Consider the following 21,474-nt stretch of genomic DNA (forward strand, 5'->3'; position numbering starts at 1 on the left):
CCTCCCTGCCCTGCCCCTCATCCTGGCTGGACCCCTTCCCTTCCTGCCCTGCCCCTCATCCTGGCTGGACCCCTTCCCTCCCTGCCCTGCCCCTCATCCTGGCTGGACCCCTTCCCTCCCTGCCCTGCCCCTCATCCTGGGCGGACCCCTTCCCTCCCTGCCATGCCCCCGACCCTGGGCGGACCCCCTCCCTCCCTGCCATGCCCCCGACCCTGGGCGGACCCCCTCCCTCCCTGCCATGCCCCCCACCTTGGGCAGAACCCCTCCCTCCCTGCCTTGCCCCCCACCCTGGGTGGACCCCAAAACCTCCCCGCCCCAGGCCCCCCACACTCACCACAGCTCCAGGCCCTGGACTATACTAGCCCATCGTAGAGCGACAGTGCCTGCACGATGGAGGGGTCTGCCTTGGACCCTTCCTGGAACTCCTGCAGTGTCAGCTTCCCGTCAGCGTTCTGTGAGCAGAGAGAGGCACCTGAATGGGTGGAACCCTGGCCTCTGGGGACACGAGCCCAGGGCTGGACCCCAGAGCAGATCCCAAGCCAGGCAGCGCCAGCCAGGTCTGAGGGAAGGCACTTGGAGTGTGGCTGCCCCTGGGCCTACCCCCCATTCTCGGCCAATTCCTCACCTGAGGCCTGGGGGAGGCCACAGCACGGCTTCCTCCAGCACTGGCAAGCCCTCACACCAGCCAGCCAGACCCAGGTCTAATCCATGCTCAACCACCACTGCCATTATTGTTCCCGAAGAGCAAACAGTCTCCAGAATGCCTCTGGGGACTTTCCAGAAGGCAATGAAACCACCCCTGTGGGCCAGAACTGTGGCAGAGCCAGTTAAGCCCAGCATCCCATACAAGTTCAAGTCCCAGCTGCTCCACTTCCCATCCCCCTCCCTGGGAAAACCACAGAGAACAGCCCCAGTGCTTGGGTCCCTGCACCCATGTGAGGTGACCCGGAAGGAACTCCTGGCTCCTGATTTTGGAGCCACCCAGCTCTGGCCATCGTGGCTATTTAGGGAGTGAACCCGTGGATGGAAGATTCTCCCTCTCTCTGTAACTCTGCCTTTCAAATAAAGAATAAATTATGAAAGGAAGGACGGACAGGCGGATGGATGGAGCCTGGGACTGCCCGTCCTGGACTGTGCAAGGTGAGCAGTGACAGTGGCTCTGACCCACATGACCTGACTGCCCTTGGCTATGGGGAATACACCAGAGCCCAGAGGGCTTCCAGCAAGGAAACTGAGGCACAGTCCCTGCCTAGGACGCCACGGCTGGGAACGGGGCAAGTCAGGGGCACACTCCAGGTGCCCAAGCTGCAACCAGTTCTGCTTGCTAAAATTAGGGATAATTAGGGACAGAAAGAGGGGGAGGCGAGACGAGAGGGGGTCTGAGGACGGCATGGCCCTGGCCCTCTACAGGGGTGGATCCTCAACAGGAAGGCACTGCCCCCCACTCCACACCCTGCCCATCAATCGTTGGATCGCCAGTGAGAGCCTGGCTGGGCTGCTTGGGCACGCCCCCAACTCCCATTTCCAGCTGAGACAAGGACAAGCCCAGGACGCTGCCCTGGGTCACAGAAAAAAACATCTGCTTTGGGGAGTTTTCTGCCAGTGCATTTGCAACTTAGCATTGAAAATCAAGTGGAAAGGAAGGAAGGAAGGAAGGAAGGAAGGAAGGAAGGAAGGAAGGAAGGAAGGAAGGAAGGAAGGAAGGAAGGAAGGAAGGAAGGAAGGAAGGAAGGAAGGAAGGGGAAAGAAAGAAAGAAAGGAAAGAAAGAAAGAAAGAAAGAAAGAAAGAAAGAAAGAAAGAAAGAAAGAAAGAAAGAAAGAAAGAAAGAAAGGAAGAGAAAAAGAGAGGAAGGAGGAAAGAAAGAAAGAAAGAAAGAAAGAAAGAAAGAAAGAAAGAAAGAAAGAAAGAAAGAAAGAAAGAAAGAAAGAAAGAAAGAAAGAAAGAAAGAAAGAAAGCCCAGTGGTTTTAGCTGCTCTCAGCAGTTGGGCTTTAAGAAGGCCTGGGGCAGGGCGTGAGCATGAGATGCCAGTCTCTAAGTCGCCACCAGGGGCGCCCGCTTGGCCTCCTGCCTGGGTGGTGACCCTGCCCTGTCCCCCAGTCAGCTCCTCTTCACAGGCACCCTGGGCGGTGGCAGCGGGGCTCCCGTAGCTGGGTCCCTTCCGCCCACCCGGGAGATCCCAAGGGAGTTCTGGGTGCCTGGCCACAGACTGCTGCGGTGTCTGAGGAGGGAGACAGCAGTGAGAAGCTCGCCCCGTCCCTGTCTCTCTCGGTTTAATAAAGCACGAAGGGAGGAGAGCTGTGCACCCAGGGGTCTGTGGGTGAAGCTGTGCTGTGGGCAAAGTCAGAAGGGGAAGCTTGGCCCTTCTCTCCCCCAGCAATGAGCCAGGGGCTGGCCCCAACTGGGGCAGAAGGCCCGGACCTGTGTGTACAGCCCGCCCCAAGCCCCTGCTCTGAATGGGCAAAGGGGCCATGTGACGTCACCACAGGCTCTAGGTCAGCAACGTCGGCACGCTGCATCGCTTTCTCTGATCCTGTGGACTTCACGCGCCTGAAGCCACTGTCCCAGAATCGCCAGGGACCCACGGTGAAGTAAGACAGAGCCCGGCCAACTACAGACATCAAGTTGAACCTACTTACTCGAACTCCCCGAAGTCCTACGGACAGTGGCCATCCGTGACTCCAGGCCTCTGCCTGCTGCAAGCGGGCAGCGACGCAGGCGGGCCCAGGCTCAGGGTCTCTCAATCACCCACCAAAGCCCCTCGTGCCCTCCCTGCCCCATCTCACCTTGTCCATCATGGCGAAGATCCGGTCCACCCTCTTTTCCGGTGTGTTCTCCTCCTCAGGGAGCTCCACGGTGTTCCCCTGTCGGAACGAGCAGGCGGGGTCAGGGCGGGGTCAGCGCGGGGTCAGGGGCAGCGCGGGGTCAGGGACAGCGCAGGGGGGTCAGGGCCAGTGCAGGGGGGTCAGGGACAGTGCAGGGGTCAGGGCCAGCGCAGGGTCAGGGACAGTGCAGGGGGGCCAGGGACAGCGCAGGCAGGGCCAGGGACAGCACAGGGGTCAGGGACAGCGCAGGGGGGGGTCAGGGACAGCGCAGGGGTCAGGGACAGCGCAGGGCCAGGGACAGCACAGGGGTCAGGGACAGCGCAGGCGGGGTCAGGGACAGCGCAGGCGAGGTCAGGGACAGCGCAGGGTCAGGGGCAGCGCAGGCGGGGTCAGGGACAGCGCAGGGGGGTCAGGGACAGTGCAGGGGGGTCAGGGACAGCGCAGGGGTCAGGGACAGCGCAGGCGGGGTCAGGGACAGTGCAGGGGGGTCAGGGACAGTGCAGGGGGGCCAGGGACAGCACAGGCAGGGCCAGGGACAGCGCAGGGGTCAGGGACAGCGCAGGGGGGCCAGGGACAGTGCAGGCGGAGGCAGGGACAGCACAGGGGGGTCAGGGACAGTGCAGGGGGGTCAGGGACAGCGCAGGGGTCAGGGACAGCGCAGGCAGGGTCAGGGACAGTGCAGGGGGGTCAGGGACAGTGCAGGGGGGCCAGGGACAGCACAGGCAGGGCCAGGGACAGCGCAGGGGTCAGGGACAGCGCAGGGGGGCCAGGGACAGTGCAGGCGGAGGCAGGGACAGCACAGGGGGTGAGGTCATGGACAGCGCAGGCAGGGCTAGGGACAGCGCGGGGGGGGGGGTCAGGGACAGCGCAGGGGGGCCAGGGACAGCACAGGGGGGCCAGGGACAGCACAGGGGGGCCAGGGACAGCGCAGGCGGGGCCAGGGACAGCGCAGGGGTCAGGGACAGCGCAGGCGGGGTCAGGGACAGCGCAAGCGGAGGCAGGGACAGCGCAGGTGGAGTCAGGGACAGCGCAGGTGGGGTCAGGGACAGCGCAGAGGTCAGGGACAGCGCAGGCGGGGCCAGGGACAGCGCAGGTGGGGTCAGGGACAGCGCAGGGGTCAGGGACAGCGCAGGCGGGGCCAGGGACAGCTCAGGCGGGGTCAGGGACAGCGCAGGCGGGGCCAGGGGCTAGGGGCTCGACCTGCGGGGCTTGGGACACACAGCCCTACATCCGCCCCGGAGCTGGGCTCATTCCCCATCGGGCCACCACTCTCTCCCACCTCACCCCACCTGTGCCATCCTGCTGGGGCTGTCTGCCCAGCCCTCCCTGCCTATCTGAAACAACAGGTGCACCTGGTGCCCCCCTCCGGCCTGCAGGAAGTGGCAGCCAGGGACCTCCCCCACCTCCCACCCACAGGCCTTACCACCATCTGGTAAATGGCATCCACGATGTCCAACATCTCATTCCTGGTGATGTAGCCATCATTGTCCAAGTCATACAGCTTGAAAGCCCCTGGCAGTGAGTGGCAGAGGCTGAGCTGTGCCTGACCCTGGGGCACAGGTAGGCTCCTTGGGCACCCCCCACCCTCTGCACCTCCATGGGTGTCCGTAGTCAGCAGGAAGTACCAGCAGCACAGACAGGGGCACACATGCCACAGGCACCAGGTAGGTGCCAGGTCTGCCAGGGTGGGCACTGCAGGGCCTGGTACCCTCTGTGAGTGCCAGCTAAGCCCCAGACCCCACCAAGGGTGGAATCTCTCTCCACCAAGCCGTGATCCACACGTGTCGAATGGCCGCGCTTATACAGAAGCGAGCAAGTGAAATCCGCCATCCAAACATCAACTCTGCCAGAGGGGGTCAGCCCTGGAACCGGGTCTCGGGGCCCTCGTGCACAGATGGAGGCCACCTGCCCAGGGCTGCAGCCCCGGCCTCTGCGGTCACGCCACGGTCTCAGGCGCCCCCGCCTGGTGAGGATGGAGGACTGCATCCCTCTGGCCTGGGACAAAGGGGACAGGACTTACAACGCAGCTTCTCATCCAGAGTGCCCCTTGAGGTCACCGACAGCGCCTGGATGAACTCGGAGAACTCGATCCGCCCATCCTGACGGAAGAAAGAGGACAGCCCTGCTCAGCACTGGGCTGCCTGGTCAGGCCACACCTTGCAAGGCAGGTGACAAGTGGCAGTCGCATGTGCCTGTAGAGCACAAATATGCAGGATGCATGTACACACGTGTTCATGCACTGCACACATGTGTGCATTTTGTGTGCACGGGAGTGCCTTCGGAAGGAGGCAAGCACCAGCATGGCAGAGCGGGCGAGGAGGCACTGTGGCTGCCGCCGGAGAGAGGTGGCTCTGCCGTTCCCCACTGCCAGCTCACCTTGTTCTCATCAAAGACGTTGAAGACAAACGTGGCGAACTTGGTGGGGTCCCCGAAGGGGAAGAACTGCTTGTAGATCTTCTGGAAGCCGGCAGCATCCAGCTGCCCACTGGGGCAATCTTTGATGAAGCCTTTATACCTGCAGGCGGCAGACCAGGAGAGTTGGGAAACAGGTGCCAACCTCACCCTCCTGCCAGGAGCTCCGGGTGAGACCCAGGCTCGGGGGTGCACACCAGGCGAGATGGGGAACAGGTGCCAACCTCACCCACCTTCCAGAAGCTCCAGGGGTGGCCTGCACACCAGGGCTACCTCCCACCTCCACCTCTGACCAGCGGCCATGTGACCTGGGCCAGGCAGCTTCAGCCCTACAAGCCCCATCTGCCTGAGCCTGATGGAGCGAGGCTGTGCCCCGAGCACCAGGTTGTAAACCTCTGCATTCCCCATGGGGGCTGAGTCACGCGCACAATCGCCCATCCCCAACCCCTGCTCCTGGCCCCAAAGAGCAGCCACCTAGACCAGCAGCCGGCTCCTCCACCTGCTGCCCTTCTTCCCGCCCCAGTCCCTGCTGCCAGGAAACCAGGCAGATGTCAGAGCAGCCCAGGGAGCTCCCAGGGGACTCTGGTTTGTCCCACCTGCTTGGCCCACGCCATACACAGGACCCTCCAGCTGCCCAGGCTGTCGGTGGTGACATGGCTTTGTCCAGTTCAAATTTCTGCCATGCAACTTTGGGGCTCTCTGAGCCTCGGCCACCTCATCTATCAGAAGGGACACTCTTCAGATTCTTCTTCCCAGAATGGCGTGCCACAAGGCCACGGCCACAGGGCTGGATGGGACAACATAGCAGCACTGACCCCTACAAATACCAACACAGCCTGACACCCACTGTCAGCCAGCTCCCATGCGGGCAGCTTACAGGTCCCCCCAAGTGGGAAGCACCCCAGGAAGGCCAGAGAGAGAGGTCGGCTCTTCCCACACCCCCTCTCCAGCCACACTCCAGCCTCTTCAGGGAACTTGGCAGACCCACTCTCCCGGCACCCCCAGAGCAAGGTACTACCAGGAAACCCCTTTAGCTTCTTTTTATTTACTTATTTGAATGGCAGATTGACAAGGGAGAACTTCCATCCACTGGGCCAGGCCAAAGCCGGGAGCCTCTAATTCCATCCAGGTCTCCTATGGGGGACGCAAGGGCCCAAGTGCCATCCTCTGTCACTTTGTCAGGTGCCTGAGCAGGGAGCTGGTTGGGAAGCAGTCAGGACTTGAACCCAGGGCCTGGGTATAGAATAGGGCATCCCACAAGTCGGCTTAACCCACCACACCACAACATCCTCCATGGGAGGCACATTTTGCAGGTGAGGCAACTGAGGCTCCTGGAGCTGGAAACAGCAGAGCTGGATCGTGGCAGGCGGGCATGCGTTGTGCCTGTGCTCTGGACTGACCAGCGGCAGTCTGCTCTCTGCACTGGCAACCGAGGACATGGGAGCTCGGGGCCTGGGGTTGCCATGGCGCCATGGCTGGGTGCACAGGTAGAGGCAGAACATGGGGAGCCTCCTTCATGCCCACCGTGGGACGGGGTGAGGCTGGCGAGGCCCCTGAGAGTGGACACGTGCAGGAAGTTTCCTCCGGGAGCTGGGGGCAGGTCCTCCTCGGACCTCCCAGCACTAGGTCCAAGGAACCCATTTCACGGATGAAGGCACAGAGAGTAAAGAACTGGTAGCATGTGGGACTTGGCGCCTGCACACCAATGGTCAGCTGCTGCTCCAGCGTCGGTGACTACTCACGTGTGATGTCCCCGCATGCAGCTGCCGCCTGCTAGGGGTCTACCAGCCCCTGCAAGTCCCCAGGTGGACCACACCAGAAGGAAACTAAACTGGGGACAGCTGGGGACAGTGACACAAAACCTTTCCCATAACAGAACAAAGGCCCACACTCCTCAAAAGCCACCTCCTCCCAGCAGCCTGCCCAGTGCCAGTGAAGCTCAAAGAGAAGACCCAGTCCCTACGGACAGCAGCCCCTTGCCAGCTGGAACCCCGGGCAGGGAGCAGGGCCTGCCCAGCACCAGGACTTCACGATGGGAACAAGGCACAGCCACCATCTGTGGACGGCTCTCCTCCCATCCTCCACAGGGCGGCTGTCACGGGAGGGAAATGGAAAGGAAAGAACAGAGGGACAGTCAAAGGCACCCAGAGGCGGCTGCCGGGGCGTCTCCGCAGATGGCTCCTCGAGGGGGAGGGCTGTGCGCAGGCCCAGTGGGAGCCGCCTGGCCAGCAGCCGGTGGGGGCAGGGGCCTGCGGGGAAGCTAGCTCAGTGGGGAGTCAGACCGGGCCACCCCAGGAGGTGATACCCACACCCCCATGCTCCACCCCAAACCCATTCTCACCCTCCAGGCCAAGCCCCACAAAACACCTGCCGAGCTGAGGGGCAGCAAGCATCCTGCTAGACCAGCTCAGATCCCCATTTTCTGATCAAGCTTCCACATTAACCTCCCTCTCACCCACAGGTGTAAGTGCTGGTCCCACCTTCAGCAAGCAGCCGGAAGTCCGTTCAGTAATTTTCCACCCACGTCCTCATAGCTACAGATCCCCTCTCAGAGCTGAGCCCCAACTCTTTCTTCCTGGGACAGTCCTGACACCTGCTGTGTGCCTCCTCATGTCGTGTAGAAGGTTAAAGAATTGTCTGTTTTTAATCTGAGAGACAGATGGCTCACTGCCCAGCTGGGGTAGAATCCAGTCCGAGCCAGGAGCCACATACTCCATCCGGGTCTCTGCCCCACCCCTGTCCCTGGGGGTTGGCAGGGACCCAAGCACTTGAGCATTCCTCTGCTGTCCCCCAGGTGCACCTTGCAGGAAGTGGGAGTCAGGAGGCAGAGCTGGACAAGGGACCAAGCCCTTGGATGCGGGATGCAGGCGTCAGAACACTCGACTTGGCACCCACTGCCTTGTGTCCAAGTGAGGCACGAACAGAGTGGAAACAGCGGCTGCAGTGGGTTGAGCTGCCACTGCAACACCAGCAGCCGATGTGGGAGTGCTGGTTTGAGACCCAGCTGCAACACTTCCAATCCAGCTTCCAATCCAATCTACTCATGCACCTGGGAAAATAGCAGAGGCTGGTTCAAAGCTAGGGCTCTACCAACCCCCTGGGACACCCGGATGGAATTCCAAGCTTCAGTCCAGCATTTGAGGGAGGGAAGCCACAGGTGGAAGATCTGTTCTGTCTCTCCTCTTTGTCGCTCTGCCTTTCATGTAACTAAGCCTTGGAGGGGAGGAAAAGTTGGGGAGGGGGCTTGCTGTGGTGGTTTCCAGGCAAGGCCCTGGGAGGCTACAGGAGTAACAATGACGGCCTCCTGGGGGCTCTTTAAGAAGGGGAGGGACCAGACAGGAAGCTGTCTCTGCCAGGGACAGACATGTGGCCCCTTGACCTTGGACCAGAGCCATGAGCCAAAGTCTGAGTTGCCTCCTGTGTGCCATCGGGGCAGACAACCGGCCCAAAGCTGGAGAACCCCTCACAGGACCTGTTAACACTTGTTAACAAGTGTCCAAGTAACTTCCTTTCATACCAGCTCACAGCTCACATACCAGGCCCCAACTGATAGGGAAGTCGGTCCAGGTCTCGGAACTGAGGCTGTGGGTCCCTCCTGCTTGCAGGCCCCTTACACGTCCACATCACAGCACAGACCACGCAGCCAAGACAGCTGCCCTCCCCCCACCACACCGAGCCGTGACGCCCCCTGAGATGCAAGCTCCTCGGCACCTTGTGTGTGAGGCCTGGCACACGGCACGGAGTGCGCTGGGGCTGGCAGGTGCACTGGATGAGGGTGACAAGCCACCAAGCAGGGGAGGGGACTTGGAGCACCCAGGTGTCTGGTGGATTTGTCCTGAGCCCCAGGGACGCCGACACAAGCTCATGAGCCCTGTGGGGATCCATACTGAGAGCGCAGAGGGGGAGCAGGACCCGCCCAAGGTCACACAGTAAGCCAACCAAAGGAAGGCGGGCTTGCAGCCAGGGCGGCTGCCTCCCCGGCTGCCCGCCCCAGGGGGAGCGCGTGAGCAATGCGGCTGCTACCCAAATATTACGTAACTCAGAAGCCGGAGGAGGGCATCAGCCTCGGCTACAGCAGGTGTGAGAGGGGGCTGAACGCTCCCAGACACCCGCAGGACACCCAGCCCCAGCTCTGAGGCCGGCAACGCAGGCCAAGGGCTAACAGGCTGCCGGTGTCTGGACCCCGGATCACGCACCTACCCGCTCACCCATCCAATGGGACCCCCCAGGGTGCATCTTCATCCCCAGGAAAACAAGGAATGTGACCATGCCCAGTCAGGGCCCAGAGTCACGCTCCAACAGGCCCAGGCCTCTTCCTCTCCCCTGCCAGGTGCCCAGGGTTGCAGGCTCAAGCCCCAGACCTTGCACACTCTGGGAGGGGTTCTGTGCAAACCCCAAGCAACATTCTTCCTTTTCCTGAAGGTATGAGAAGTGGCTCTGTAACCAGCCACGTTGGACACCCGGTGCCCACTGCCACTGCCTGGCCACTGAGGACCCCTGCCCACATGGGGGTCTGCACAGGTGCCTCCCAAGCGCCCCGACCCAAGCATCAGGCGCCATTGTGAGCATGGGGCACCGGGCTCTGGGCTTGGCTGGTACAACAGTGCCAAATCATCCCAACAAACTCAAGAGATGAGGACAATTCTGCCCACTTTATGGAAGGGGAAGCTGAGACCTGTGTGACCCCAAGTCAAACAAAGGTGCAGAGCTACCCAATGGGGCGGCTAAGCTAGATCCAAAAGACCCCAAAAAACAAGTGGAGCCAGGACATGGAAATGTGGGCTGGCCATATTCCCGGCACTCCAGGGCCACCAGCAGGTGCCTAAAGCCCTCAGGGAGCCTCCTTCCCCAGCACCTGCTGCCTGAGCCCAGGTGGTGGGAGGAGGGGACAGGAGTCCTCCCACAGCATGCAAGGTGTAGAGCCCTCCCCTCACTGTGGGCTCCGCTCAGACCTGGGAGACAGGCAGCCTGGTGCCACAGGGAAGTCCCACTGCAAACCAGCTCTTGGAGTGACCAGCACAGTCAGAAGTCAGGGACCATGCAGGCCTTGGCAGAGCACCTCCAGGCAGACCCCTCACTGCAGGCCAGGGCTTTGGGCACACAGTGGGAAGGAGTCGGGGAAGAGAGCTCCCCATTAATAACATCACTGTCATTGCAACGATGCACGTTTTTGCTGGTTCCTTCACTAGCTGCACTCAGGGATGGGCGTGGTGGTGCAGTAGGTCAGGTGGGTGCTTGAGACGCCCACTTTCTACACCACCAGTGCCTGCTCCTCTTCCCATCCAGCTTCCCGTGAAGGCATCCAATGACAGCATGAGTGCCAGAATCCCTGCCACCCACATGGGGACCTGGAGAGAGTCTGCTCCAGGCCTGGCAGGTAGAAGCGTCGGGGAAGTGAGACGGCAGGTAGAAGAGCTGTAATAGAGGAGACGGCGAAAAAGAAGGGATGGGGGGAGGAGAGGAGACAGCATGTGCTTTTTTAAAAAGCTGGATCAGGGGCCAGTGCTGCGGCACCTGCAGCATCAGCTTCCCATGTGGACACTGCTGGAGTCCCAGATGCTCTGCTTCTCCGCCAGCTCCCTGCTAATACGCCTGAAAAAGCAGCTAAAGACACACCAAGTCCTTGGGAGACCCAGAGGAAGCTCCTGGCTCTGGGCTTCAACCTGTCCACCTGAGGCCATTTGGGGAGAGAACCAGCAGATGGAAGATGGATCTCTCTCCTCTGTAACTCTGCCTTTCCAACAATTAACAAGTCTTTTTATTATTTATTTAAAAACAAGGGCTCAGGGCCTAGCGTGGTGGCCTAGTGGCTAAAGTCCTCGCCTTGAAAGCGCCAGGATCCCATATGGACGCTGGTTCTAATCCCGGCAGCTCCACTTCCCATCCAGCTCCCTGTTTGTGGCCTGGGAAAGCAGTCGAGGACGGCCCAAAGCCTTGGGACCCTGCACCCTCGAGGGAGACCCGGGAGAAGCTCCTGGGTCCTGGCTTCAGATCAGCTCAGCTCCGGCCATTGCAGTCAGTTAGGGAGTGAACCAACAGACGGAAAATCTTCCTCTCTGCCTCTCCTCCTCTCTGAATATCTGACTTTCCTATAAAAATAAAATATATCTTAAAAAAAAAAAAGGTTCAGCCTCCAAATCAGATCTGGTGAGACTGGCCCAGGTGTGAGCCTGGACTGGTGACTCTCTCCCCGAGCCTCAGTTTGCTCATCTGTGAGATGGGACCCAGCTACACCCACCTGAATGAGTGTATTGTCAACAGGACAGCCTGTCGTGGGCACTGGCCACGCGCCGAGCCCTGGACATACGAGGGGCAGGAGGTCACAGTCAGCCTACCCCGGGCTGCCCTGTTCTGCCAGCATCCCTAGGAGGAGATTCGAGCACCATTCCAGACCCCAATGGCACACTCATGTTCCCAGAAGAGCAAAGAAGAAAAGGAAATACTCTGACCCTCCACGGGCCTCCACCTCAGGCGCCTCCTCTCCCCTCACCCTGACACCTGAGGACAGAGTCAGTGCTCAGAAAGCGTGGAATGGGGGCCGGTACAATGGCTCAGCTGGTTAATCCTCCACCTCCAAGCACAGCATCCCATACGGACACCGGTTCTAATCCCGGCAGCTCCACTTCCCATCCAGCTCCCTGCTTGCGGCCCAGGAAAGCAGTCGAGGACGACCCAAAGCTTTGGGACCCTGCACCTGCGTGGGAGACCTGGAGGAATTTCCTGGCTCCTGGCTTCAGATCGGCACAGCACCCACCATTGCAGTCACTTGGGGAGTAAACCAGCAGAGAGAAGATACTTCTGCCTTTCCTTCTCTCTGCAAATCTGCAAATCTGCCTTTCCAATGAAAATAAATAAATCCTTAAAAAAAAAAAAGGTGGAATGAATGAACAAACGCTTGCAGCTTGGCCTCTGGTCTCTGAGGGTCCCGGCGTTCCTCGCCCTCCGGATCCTGCAGGCCAGCGGAGGTGGGTAAGAGCAGCAAGATGGGAAACCGCAGGACACAGCAGCAGCTGCAGTCAGCCAAGCCCAGCCTCCCCCCAGCACCTCGCCTGCCAGGGCCCCCCAAGGCCTGCATAGACCCCAACACCCATGAGGAAGACTCCCCTTCCTCAGTGCTGTGAGTTCCCCACAGCAGAGAGCTAGCATGGTCACGGCCCAACGGTCTGGGCCACAGAGGCAGAAGCTGGCCCCAGACTCCACACATGGAACACATGCTCTTGGGGACACACTTGCATGCTCCCAACACATGTGCACACTGGCTCACATGTGTTCACATATGTGCATGCTTCCCAGTACACACACACTCCCGAAGCACACCAGCTCACATGTGTTCACATATGTGCATGCTTCCCAGTACACACACACTCCCGAAGCACACCAGCTCTTGTGCACACACACTGACACGCCCATGTGTACTTGCTCTGCACACATGCACACCCACACAGCTGTGTGCGGCCTGGGCAGGCATCTCTGGCCCTGTGGGGGCTCCCCCAACCCTTGCCCACAGAGAACAGCCCAGGACAGCAGCCAGTCCTGCTGAGCTGGCCGCAGGGCCCCCACCCCGCTGGCACCTGCTTTTCTCCCCAGAAAGCTGAGCGACAGAGAGGAGAGAGATCCTCCCTCCAGCAGCTTGCTCCTCAGAACCCACCACAGCCAGAGCTGGTCCGGGCCTCCAGCCGGGTCTCCCAGGTGGGCAGCAGGGCCCCCTAATGTGGGCCACCATCTGCTGCCTTCCAGGTTGCATCAGTAGGAACTGGAACCAGCACTTCACGGTGAGACACAGGCATTCCAACACGCCCACCCGACCAGCCACTGCTGATATTACAACACTTCTGGGGTCCTTGGTTAGTCAAAGCAATGGAGCCAGTCAGAATCTAGAAAACAGGACATTCAGGAGAGGTGCAGGTGTGTGGCGTGGTAGGCAGGACGCTGCTCGGGGACCGACTGCCTCGGTAGCCGCAGTGATGGCTCAAGTCCCTGGCTCTCTGCCACCACACGCGACACCTCACCGAGCTGCTGGGCTCCCAGCCGGGGCCAGCCCTGACCCTGTCGGCCACTTGGAGAACGAGCCGTGTTCGGGAGGGCGTTCATGCTCTCTCATCTGCCCTTGCCTCTCCATGAAACAAAATATTTTAGAAGAAAGAAAACAAGAGGATGACCTCCACGGGATGCACGGTCCCGCGGCGGCACACATACCACCAGCCGCCTCCAGCCTCTGCTCGCTCCCTAGCTTCCTGTCACAGAGCTGTGTCTACCCTGCTGTCCTCAGGCCGGATGGCGCACTCCTCATCTCCCAGGTGGCCACAATGTCACACTCACCCTCGGGGGCCTGGGACCTTGTGCCTGCCATCTCTCAGCCTCCCTGGGTTCCTGATCTCCTGGCGGGAGGGAGGCTCTCGCCTCCACACTGAGAGGACCTGGGTGCAGGATGGGCATGTCCAGCTGGTCCAGCCAGGCCTCACATCACAGGGCCCTGGGGTTGGGGTTCTCCCAGGGTCCCAGGGACCTGAGTGAGAGGCATCAGGACCTGAGTTCTGGTCCAGGCTCCACTGGTACTCGCCGTGCAATGCAACAGATCAGAGCCCTTCTCTGACATAGGCCCCGCCCTCTGGCCGGTACAGGTCCACCCCAACCCTTCTGATGCAGGCCCCACCCTCTTTGCATCATTTTCTCCCTGGCACTTGGCTCTGCCAGTGGGTGTCCAACGCTGTATTTCAGTGCACACCAGGGGTGGGGACTCTGTCTTGGTCAGAGAGAAACGAGAGAGAGATCTTCCATCTACAGGTTCAGTCCCCAAATGCCCACAACAGTCCGGATGCAGCCAGGATAAAGTCAGCAGTGTGAAACTGCACCCAGGGGCCCGAGCACTTGGGCCATTCCCACTGCCTCCGCGGTGCGTCAGCAGGGAGCTGGATGGGAAGTGGAGCAGCTGGAACCTCAGTAGGCTCTCCACTGTGGGGGGCAGGTGTCACCAGCCGCACAGTGTGGTTTCAACACCAACAGAGAGAACCTTCAAGTTCTGCTCCACATCCCATGTGACCTGGTACATGCGTGCTTCACAGTATTCTGATAAAATCCTACCCTCACACTCCAGGAGGGATGCTGAGGACCCACGTCCAATACTCGTGCAAGGTCACATAGCCGGGATGCAGGCCCCTAGCCACCTGCCCCTTGAGGAAAGGCCTGGCCGCAGCAGGACCCAATATCCTTGTCCTCAACACCACAATGGGGACCAGGGACACAGCGGTGTCCCTGGGGGCATCCGCCTCTCCCAAGGATGGACCTTGCCCTCCTCCCCAGCCTGCCCACATCTGCTGCCCAGAGCCCTCCCGCAGGTGCCACAAAGCAGATGAGGGCTTTTGCCCATGCAGCTGCTCTAACCACTGCTCTCCCCGGCCCTGGCTTCCATGTGAGTCGCTGCACCTGCTTTGGCTGTGGCCACTCGAGCTCATTCAATGGTCACAGGACACACCAGAGCAGGGGGAGCAGGAAGCAGGTCAAGCTCATAGGTTCATCCTCGGATGTGGTCGGTGCTTCCCCCACACCTGCTCTCCATCCAGGTTCAGCCACCAAGCCTGAGTGCAGAGTGGGCTGTCACGGGAGGCACAGGAGGTGCAAACAGTGACCCTGGGGCAAACGAGGTGATCTCCAGGGTCGTCTCCTTGCCCCCCTGCCTGCTGATCCCCGGCTCAGGGGCCCCACACACGGTGGGACACCCCCACACACACCAAGACTCACAATGCTAGCAAGCAGGTCTCTCCCCTCCCTCCCCCCAGCCAGGACAGACATCACTAATCTATCACCACTCCAGACACGCAGCCTCAGGATCCTTCCGGACACAGCACTCCAGGCCGCCCACAGGGTGACTGGAGCTGATGTCCAGCAGGAGACTCAGGAATCATTACAGACGGAGCAGGTGCACCTTGGCATCCCCAGGCGCCAAAGTGACCAGGCCACATCCGGGCCTCAGGCTTCCCACGCAGCAGAATCCCTCCCCCTCCAGGGGACAGGCCCTTCAGAGAGACCTGGGGGTCCTTTAAGAGCCGCCCCAGCAGGACACTGCCAGCAGTCCCAGCCCAGCTGCAGGTGGTCTCAAGACACAGTGAGCACCTGCGGCATGTTCCCACCAGCACACAACCAGCACCCCAGTTCCCAATCAGACCCTGACACCTGGGCCAGCCCCCGTCCCCAAAGCTACTCACCACTGTTGCACCTCCTTCTCCGTAACTGCAAGAGAAAACAAGAGGGACCTTTTAGCTGAAGAGCCACACGTGTGAGGACTCCCGAGCGCCTCCCGGCACCTGCTCTGCCCACCCCACAGCGCGCCTGCTGCAACATCCAGCAGGGGGCAGCTCTGGACCATCCTCACTGTGGAGGCCCACTGTGCTGCTGCTGCTGCCACTGCACCAACAACCCCCAGACCCAGAGCTGCCTCTGCCCAGGCCTCTCCTTGCCGTCACCCCTCCTGCCCCAGCCTGCACCGTCCCAGCCTAGGGCACACAAGAGCAATGCTGAGCCCTCACAGAAGGCTGAACCCCCTCCACTGCACAGCCCCTCCCCTCCAGCCCCTCTCATGGACAGGACGCAAACAGAACCCCAACCCCAAAGCTGAAATGAGCAAGAGAGAATGGCTGAAACCCAAGCCAAACCCAAAAAGTTATTGCCTACCAAACCATGAAACAAACAACGTATTTTTTTTTTTTCTGGAAAGTACTGGATCAGCTGAAGTCGGAACCCACCCAGTGCTTGGGGCAGTCACTGAACAAAGGACCCCAGCTGCTCCTCCTCCAGCTCCCTGGGCCCCAGTCCTCCCCGTCCCCCCACTGTCCATCACAGCAGGCGCACAGGCTCCTAGAGCCACCCTACCACCACCCCAGCACAGATCCCTCCTCAGCACCCACCCTCCACGAGCCCAGAAGGGGAAAGTGCCATGAAAGGCGGGCAGCCGCGGCGGTGGGAGTTACCCGGGAGACCAGACCGGGCGAGAGAGGACGTGATCGTCCAGAGAAGGTTCTAGCAAAGGGCTTCAGGTGTGGGGTTTAAGGGGAAGGTCTCTCCAGTGACGCCCAGACTGGAACTGGGAAGGGCGATCAGCCCCAGGGCAGCGGGCATAAGCCCAAACCCGCAGTTACAGGTGACTGTCATTGCATAGCCAGGTACACCAGGCTGCGGGCTCAGAACTGGACCAGGTCACACCGCCTGCCCAGTCTGCGTGTCCTGAGGCCGGCAGCTTCCCCTCCCCTCAGTCTCCTCATCTATGAAGTGGGCCTGTGGCGCTCCACATACTCACTGCCCTTATGGCCATCAGAAGGCCCTGGCAGGTACAATCCTGTGTTTCCTGACCAGCAGGCCACGGTCCCCAAGGGGCCAGAGCCCCAGCCACCTGGAGTCAGCCAGCGAGCTGCGGGGCCTTGGGGGCCGAGGGGAGGGGTCAGCAAGCAGTGCCATCACGTGACACCAACCACAGGAGCTCGGCTGAGGTCACCGGGCCAGGAGCTTGGAAGTCCCAGCTGTCCCTAACTGACCCCTCACCCACCACTCCCCATCACAGCCACCAGGAGGCAGCAGCTTGGAGAGCAGAAGGGCCACAGCTGGCTTGCCACCTCCCCCCAAAAAAATATGTCCCCAAAACAGAGTGATCAGCAGTAACCAAAGCCGAGGAGTAGCGAGAGATGAGCCCGGTTAGTGGGAGACAGCAAGGGCCAGCAGGTGTCCACTGGCACCATGCCAGGACCAGCACCTTGGCTGCTCCACTGAAGACGGAAGCCCGGTGTGCACAAGTCCCCAGCCCCCCTTGTCAGCCCAAGTTAGACAACTGTGTCCAAATCCCAGCTGCCCTCACCACTCACCGCCCTACATCAACCTGGAGGCCGGCCCTGTTTCAAAGACCAAGCTGAGCCTGGGGGCGGTAACCCAAGGGACAAACCTAAGGTCACAGCCAACTCGGAGGCCTGCGTTCTCAGCCACCGTGTCTAGGCTCTGGGAGGCTCCCCATGCTCCCAGCTGGCAGCCTGCCCGGACATCACCTCCCTTTGTCCTGCCAAAGCTGGCTGCGCTCTAAGCAGAGACATGCACCTGTGGACCTGGGAGGCGACATGCCCTGACACAGGCGGGGGAAGCCTTGTCCGAGTCCCGTGGTTGAGGACCCGATCAGACAAATCCACAAGACGGTGCACCAGGGCTACACCACGCAGGACAGATGCCTGTTCACCTGCTCGGGGCAGGGGACAACGGCGCCGAGGTCACTCAAGGATGCAACAGCCCTCTTCCTCAGAGACGTGCCCCCGAGGACTCTGCGGTCAGGGCCAGTACACCTGCAGTGTTCTATGGGAGGTCCAGAAACAAGACAAAGGGAGGGAACACGGGGTGCAAGTTCAAGGCTTTAAACTTGCAGGTGTCTCACAGGCGAAGGACGGACCGGGAGTGCTTGGTGCAGTGGCTGGTGCCCAGCCAGGGCTCCGTAGAAACTGTCCCCTCTTTTCTGCAGCTGAATACCCAACTCCCCAGCATGAACCTCAGCGCCTGGCCCCACGGCCCCGTGCACACGGGAGGCACAGGGCAAGCCCTGGTCGGCTGCTGTCTCCTTCATGCCACGGGGCTGGATGCTGAGAGCATTCTAGGACTTGCTCCTCACCTAAACAGGATCACACCTGGCACCAAGCTGCCCCTCTCCACTGCCTCGGGGCCTGCACGCCCAGGCGCATCCCAAACCCAGGACGCAAGAAGTGGGCGTTGGGTCTGGGGCAAAGATGCCAGGGAAGATGCCCATGTCCCCACATGAAAGGACCCGGCTCTCTCTGCCTCCCAAACAAATCTGTGTTCCATGTGTTGAACACCCGCAGGCTGGTTCATGATCTCAGCTCTCTGAGCCTCAGTGCTGCCCTCTGGGGGAGAGGGAAGGGCCCAAGCTCCTAGCAGGCAGAGGTCCCAGCTCAAGAGAAAATTCTGCAGCTTGGAGAGGCCAGATAGGAGCTGGGGATGGCAGGCAGGGAAGTGGCTGGGGTGGGACCCAGCCCTCACCCAGTCCTCACCCAGTCCCCCCTTGGCCCCACACCTGGCCCTCTCCCAGATCCTCACAGGCCTTCGCTCAGCCCTCGCTCAGCCCTTGCTCAGCCCTCGTCCAGGCCTTGTCCAACCCTCGTCCAGCCCTCACAGGCCCCAGGTCTGCAATGCCCGTGGCCTCAGTCACCTGGAGCTCTGGGGCGCCTACCCACCCCTCCACGCAGCTCCTGCATAGCAGCAAGGAACATGAGGGCTGTCTTTGCAGTCAGAAGGGGGGCGGGGTGCTGCAGGGAGGGGCAGTGGAGTGAAGGCGGACCCCAAGCCTCCCCAGCCTAGCAGGCCACCCCCTTCCCAAACCCAAGCCAGACCCCACATTATCTGCAACCCCAGGAAAGGGGCCCTAGGGTGCAGTGGGACAATGGCAAAGGGGGCTCCCCCGACAGCCCTGCCACCTCAGCACAGATGTCTTGGATAGCTCCCCTGGCCCTCCAGGCTTCTCCCCTGCTGGGACCCCCATCTAAGCCTGGCCTGGGCCTCTCTCCTCCATCTGTAGAAAGATAAATGTCTCCTCCTGCTACTCACAGCAGGTATTACTGGGCCGCTCAGCCCTGCTTGAGGTGGGGGGTGGGGCAGGCAGCACAGCCAAGGGGGTGTGACACAGGCATGGAAGCAGCTGTCTGCACCCACAGGGGCCCTGGTGCCCAAGCTGCCCCCTCCTCCAACTCCTGTCCCTCAGGCAGGAATACACAAATGTGGAGGCAAGCACAGCATTTACCACAGACGAAGCCCACCAGATCAGGGACCTGGGCAAAGCAGCCCCGGAAGAACCAGAGGTGGGCAAAGGCTCTGCACGGCCTGGGTGCCAGGCCCCACAACCCCGAGCGACCTTGGACAAGGTGGCACTTAGGCTCACAGTAGCTGTGGTCCTCATCCAACGCCTGTGCCAGGGTCAGCAGAGCCTAGAATCCAGACCCACCCCAGGCCCGAGCTCCAGAACCGTCCAGCCGTGGAGAGTTGGGCCCCAGCACCGGGCATTGGAAATAGATGTTAGGGGAGTCCCTCTCCCCAATCCAGAAGGGCAGATTCCCCAAAGCCCCCAACCCCCAGCACTCCCTCACCACCATGGCCCCCCTTCCCGCCGCAGCGTGGCAGCAGCCCAGCCTCCTTAGTGCCTGCTGCTTCCTTCCTCTGCCACCCACACCGGCTGGGGCTGGCACACAGCACAGGGCTGTCAGCAGGAGAGACAGGCGGGCCCGCCCGCAGCAGTGCCATAGCACCCACCACGGAGGGGATGGTGGTCCCTGATCCCACAGGGCAGCCTGGGGCCAAGCCTGGGCCACTTTGATCCCCTGACTCACCTGAGCCCAGGGCCACCTCGTCCTGGTCCCCAGGAACCGGGCTCTCTCCAAACAGCCACCTCCTACCCCCTGTGTGGCCATGGCCAACGCACAGTCCTCTCGGAGCCTCGGCCTCCTTCTCCATCTGGGGCTGTTGCTGGGGCCAGCAGGAGGAGGTGGGCATGTGGGCTGGCCTTCGCACATGGCAGTTGTCAGGGGTCTCTCTGCCTTGCACACCGTGGCTGCCGACAGGCGTGTGCTAGGATAAGAGGCTTCCTGTCACCCTAGGGAACAGCAGTGAGGGCCAAGCGGCTGCCCAGAACCCCTGGTCTCCCAAACGGCACTATTTCAATCGCACTACCCTCCTGGCCTCTCTGGTCCCCGAGCCCACTCGGTTGGCCCCCACAAGCCCACTTGGTTGAGGCATGAGCAGCGGCGGAGGGGCAGGGTGGGAAGGCATGGTCGGGGCTCGGGAAGGCTTGCAGATCACGGCACATGTGATGCACCTGGTCCCTGCCTGCATCTCGGGGTGGGGCAAGGCACCCCTTCCCTGTGTCCCCTCCCTCCCCCGTTCCATCTTTCTCCCGGATGCTCTCATCTTTCTTTTACCTACTGCTTTTCCTTCTTTTTAAAGATTTATTTTATATTTGTTGGAAAGTCAAATTTACAGAGAAGAGACTGAAAGATCTTCCATCTGCTGGTTCACTCCCCAAGTGGCCCTAACTACCAGAGCTGAGCTGATCCAAAGCCAGGAACCAGGAGCTTCTTCCAGGTCTCCCACGCAGGTGCAGGGTCCCAAGGCTTTGGGCCGTCCTCGACTGCTTTCCCAGGCCACAAGCAGGGAGCTGGGTGGGAAGTGGGGCTGCCGGGATTTGAACCGGTGCCCATATGGGATACCCACGCTGCAGGCGGAAGATTAGCTTGTTACACCATTGTGCAGGTTCCTCTCTCACTTTCTTTTATTTGAAGGACAGAGAGAATCAGCTGACAGAGATTTTCCAGCCACTGGTTCACTCCCTACATGTTCACAATAGCTGGGCTGGTTCAGACAAAAGCCAGGACCTCAGAACTCAAACGGAGTCTCCGAAGGAGGTGACAGGGACCCAAGAACTAGAGCCATAATCTGCTACTCCCCAAGGTCTGCGTCAGCAAGAGGCTGGAAACAAGACCAGGGTTGGGAAGCAGCACCGTAGAGACAGCAAGTCTGCGAAGTAAGCATGCCATACAGGTTCTGCTTCAAGTCCCAGATGCTCCAGTTATGATCTGGCTTTCTGCTAACGCACCTGGCAAAGCAGTCAAGGACAGCTCAAAGCCTTGGGACCCTGCACCCACGTGCGAGACCTGGAGGAAGCTCCTGGCTCTGACTTCGGATTGGCTGGGCACCAGCCATTGCAGCCATTTGAGGAGTGAACAATCGGACAGAAGATCTTCCTCTCTGTCTCTCCTCTCTATATATCTGGCTTTCCAATAAAAACAAACAAATCTTTATAGAAAAAAAAAGAAGATCGGGGCCAGGACTCAGATCCAGCTACTCTGCCGAGGGATGCGGCCAGCCCAGTGGCCAGTGTAACTTCCAGGCCCAGTGCTTGCCTCACCTCACTGGGAGATCTGCTAGACTTGAATCCCTGGGTCTCACCTCCATGCTCCGAGCCCTTCGGTCAGTGATGTGTGGGGCAGGGTGGGGGACGGTTGATGATGTCCATGGCTCCAGAGGCGGCAACACCTGCCCAAGGTGCAGAACTCATCTGCAGTGAAGCTGGTGCGGCATCCAGGGTCGGGAGCAGAGGAACACGGTGTCATGTGGCACCGAAGGCATGCTGGGAGCCACCCAGCTTCTACGTGAGCCCAGGAGGAGCCAGATCAGAGGCAGGTAGTCAGCCTGGTGCTAACGACACCTGC

At 60.7% G+C, this 21,474-nt stretch overlaps 1 protein-coding gene across 1 annotated transcript in view; it reads right to left on the reverse strand.

Moving 5' to 3' along the window:
* Positions 1 to 334: 334 nt before the first annotated feature.
* Positions 335 to 21,474, reverse strand: part of NCS1 (neuronal calcium sensor 1) — a 33,770-nt gene continuing 12,630 nt past the window's right edge. The window contains exons 2-7 of the mRNA XM_040963448.1: positions 15,439 to 15,463; positions 5,201 to 5,339; positions 4,845 to 4,923; positions 4,248 to 4,336; positions 2,786 to 2,863; positions 335 to 452 (exon numbers count right to left, since the gene is read on the reverse strand). Of these exons, the coding sequence (XP_040819382.1) occupies positions 354 to 452; positions 2,786 to 2,863; positions 4,248 to 4,336; positions 4,845 to 4,923; positions 5,201 to 5,339; positions 15,439 to 15,463 (509 nt within the window). The 3' untranslated portion in view covers positions 335 to 353. The remainder of the gene's footprint in view (positions 453 to 2,785; positions 2,864 to 4,247; positions 4,337 to 4,844; positions 4,924 to 5,200; positions 5,340 to 15,438; positions 15,464 to 21,474) is intronic.

The sequence above is a fragment of the Ochotona curzoniae genome, unplaced genomic scaffold (assembly GCF_017591425.1).
Source record: "Ochotona curzoniae isolate NIBS_2020 unplaced genomic scaffold, NIBS_Ocur_1.0 scaffold_3208, whole genome shotgun sequence".
NCBI lineage: Eukaryota > Metazoa > Chordata > Mammalia > Lagomorpha > Ochotonidae > Ochotona > Ochotona curzoniae.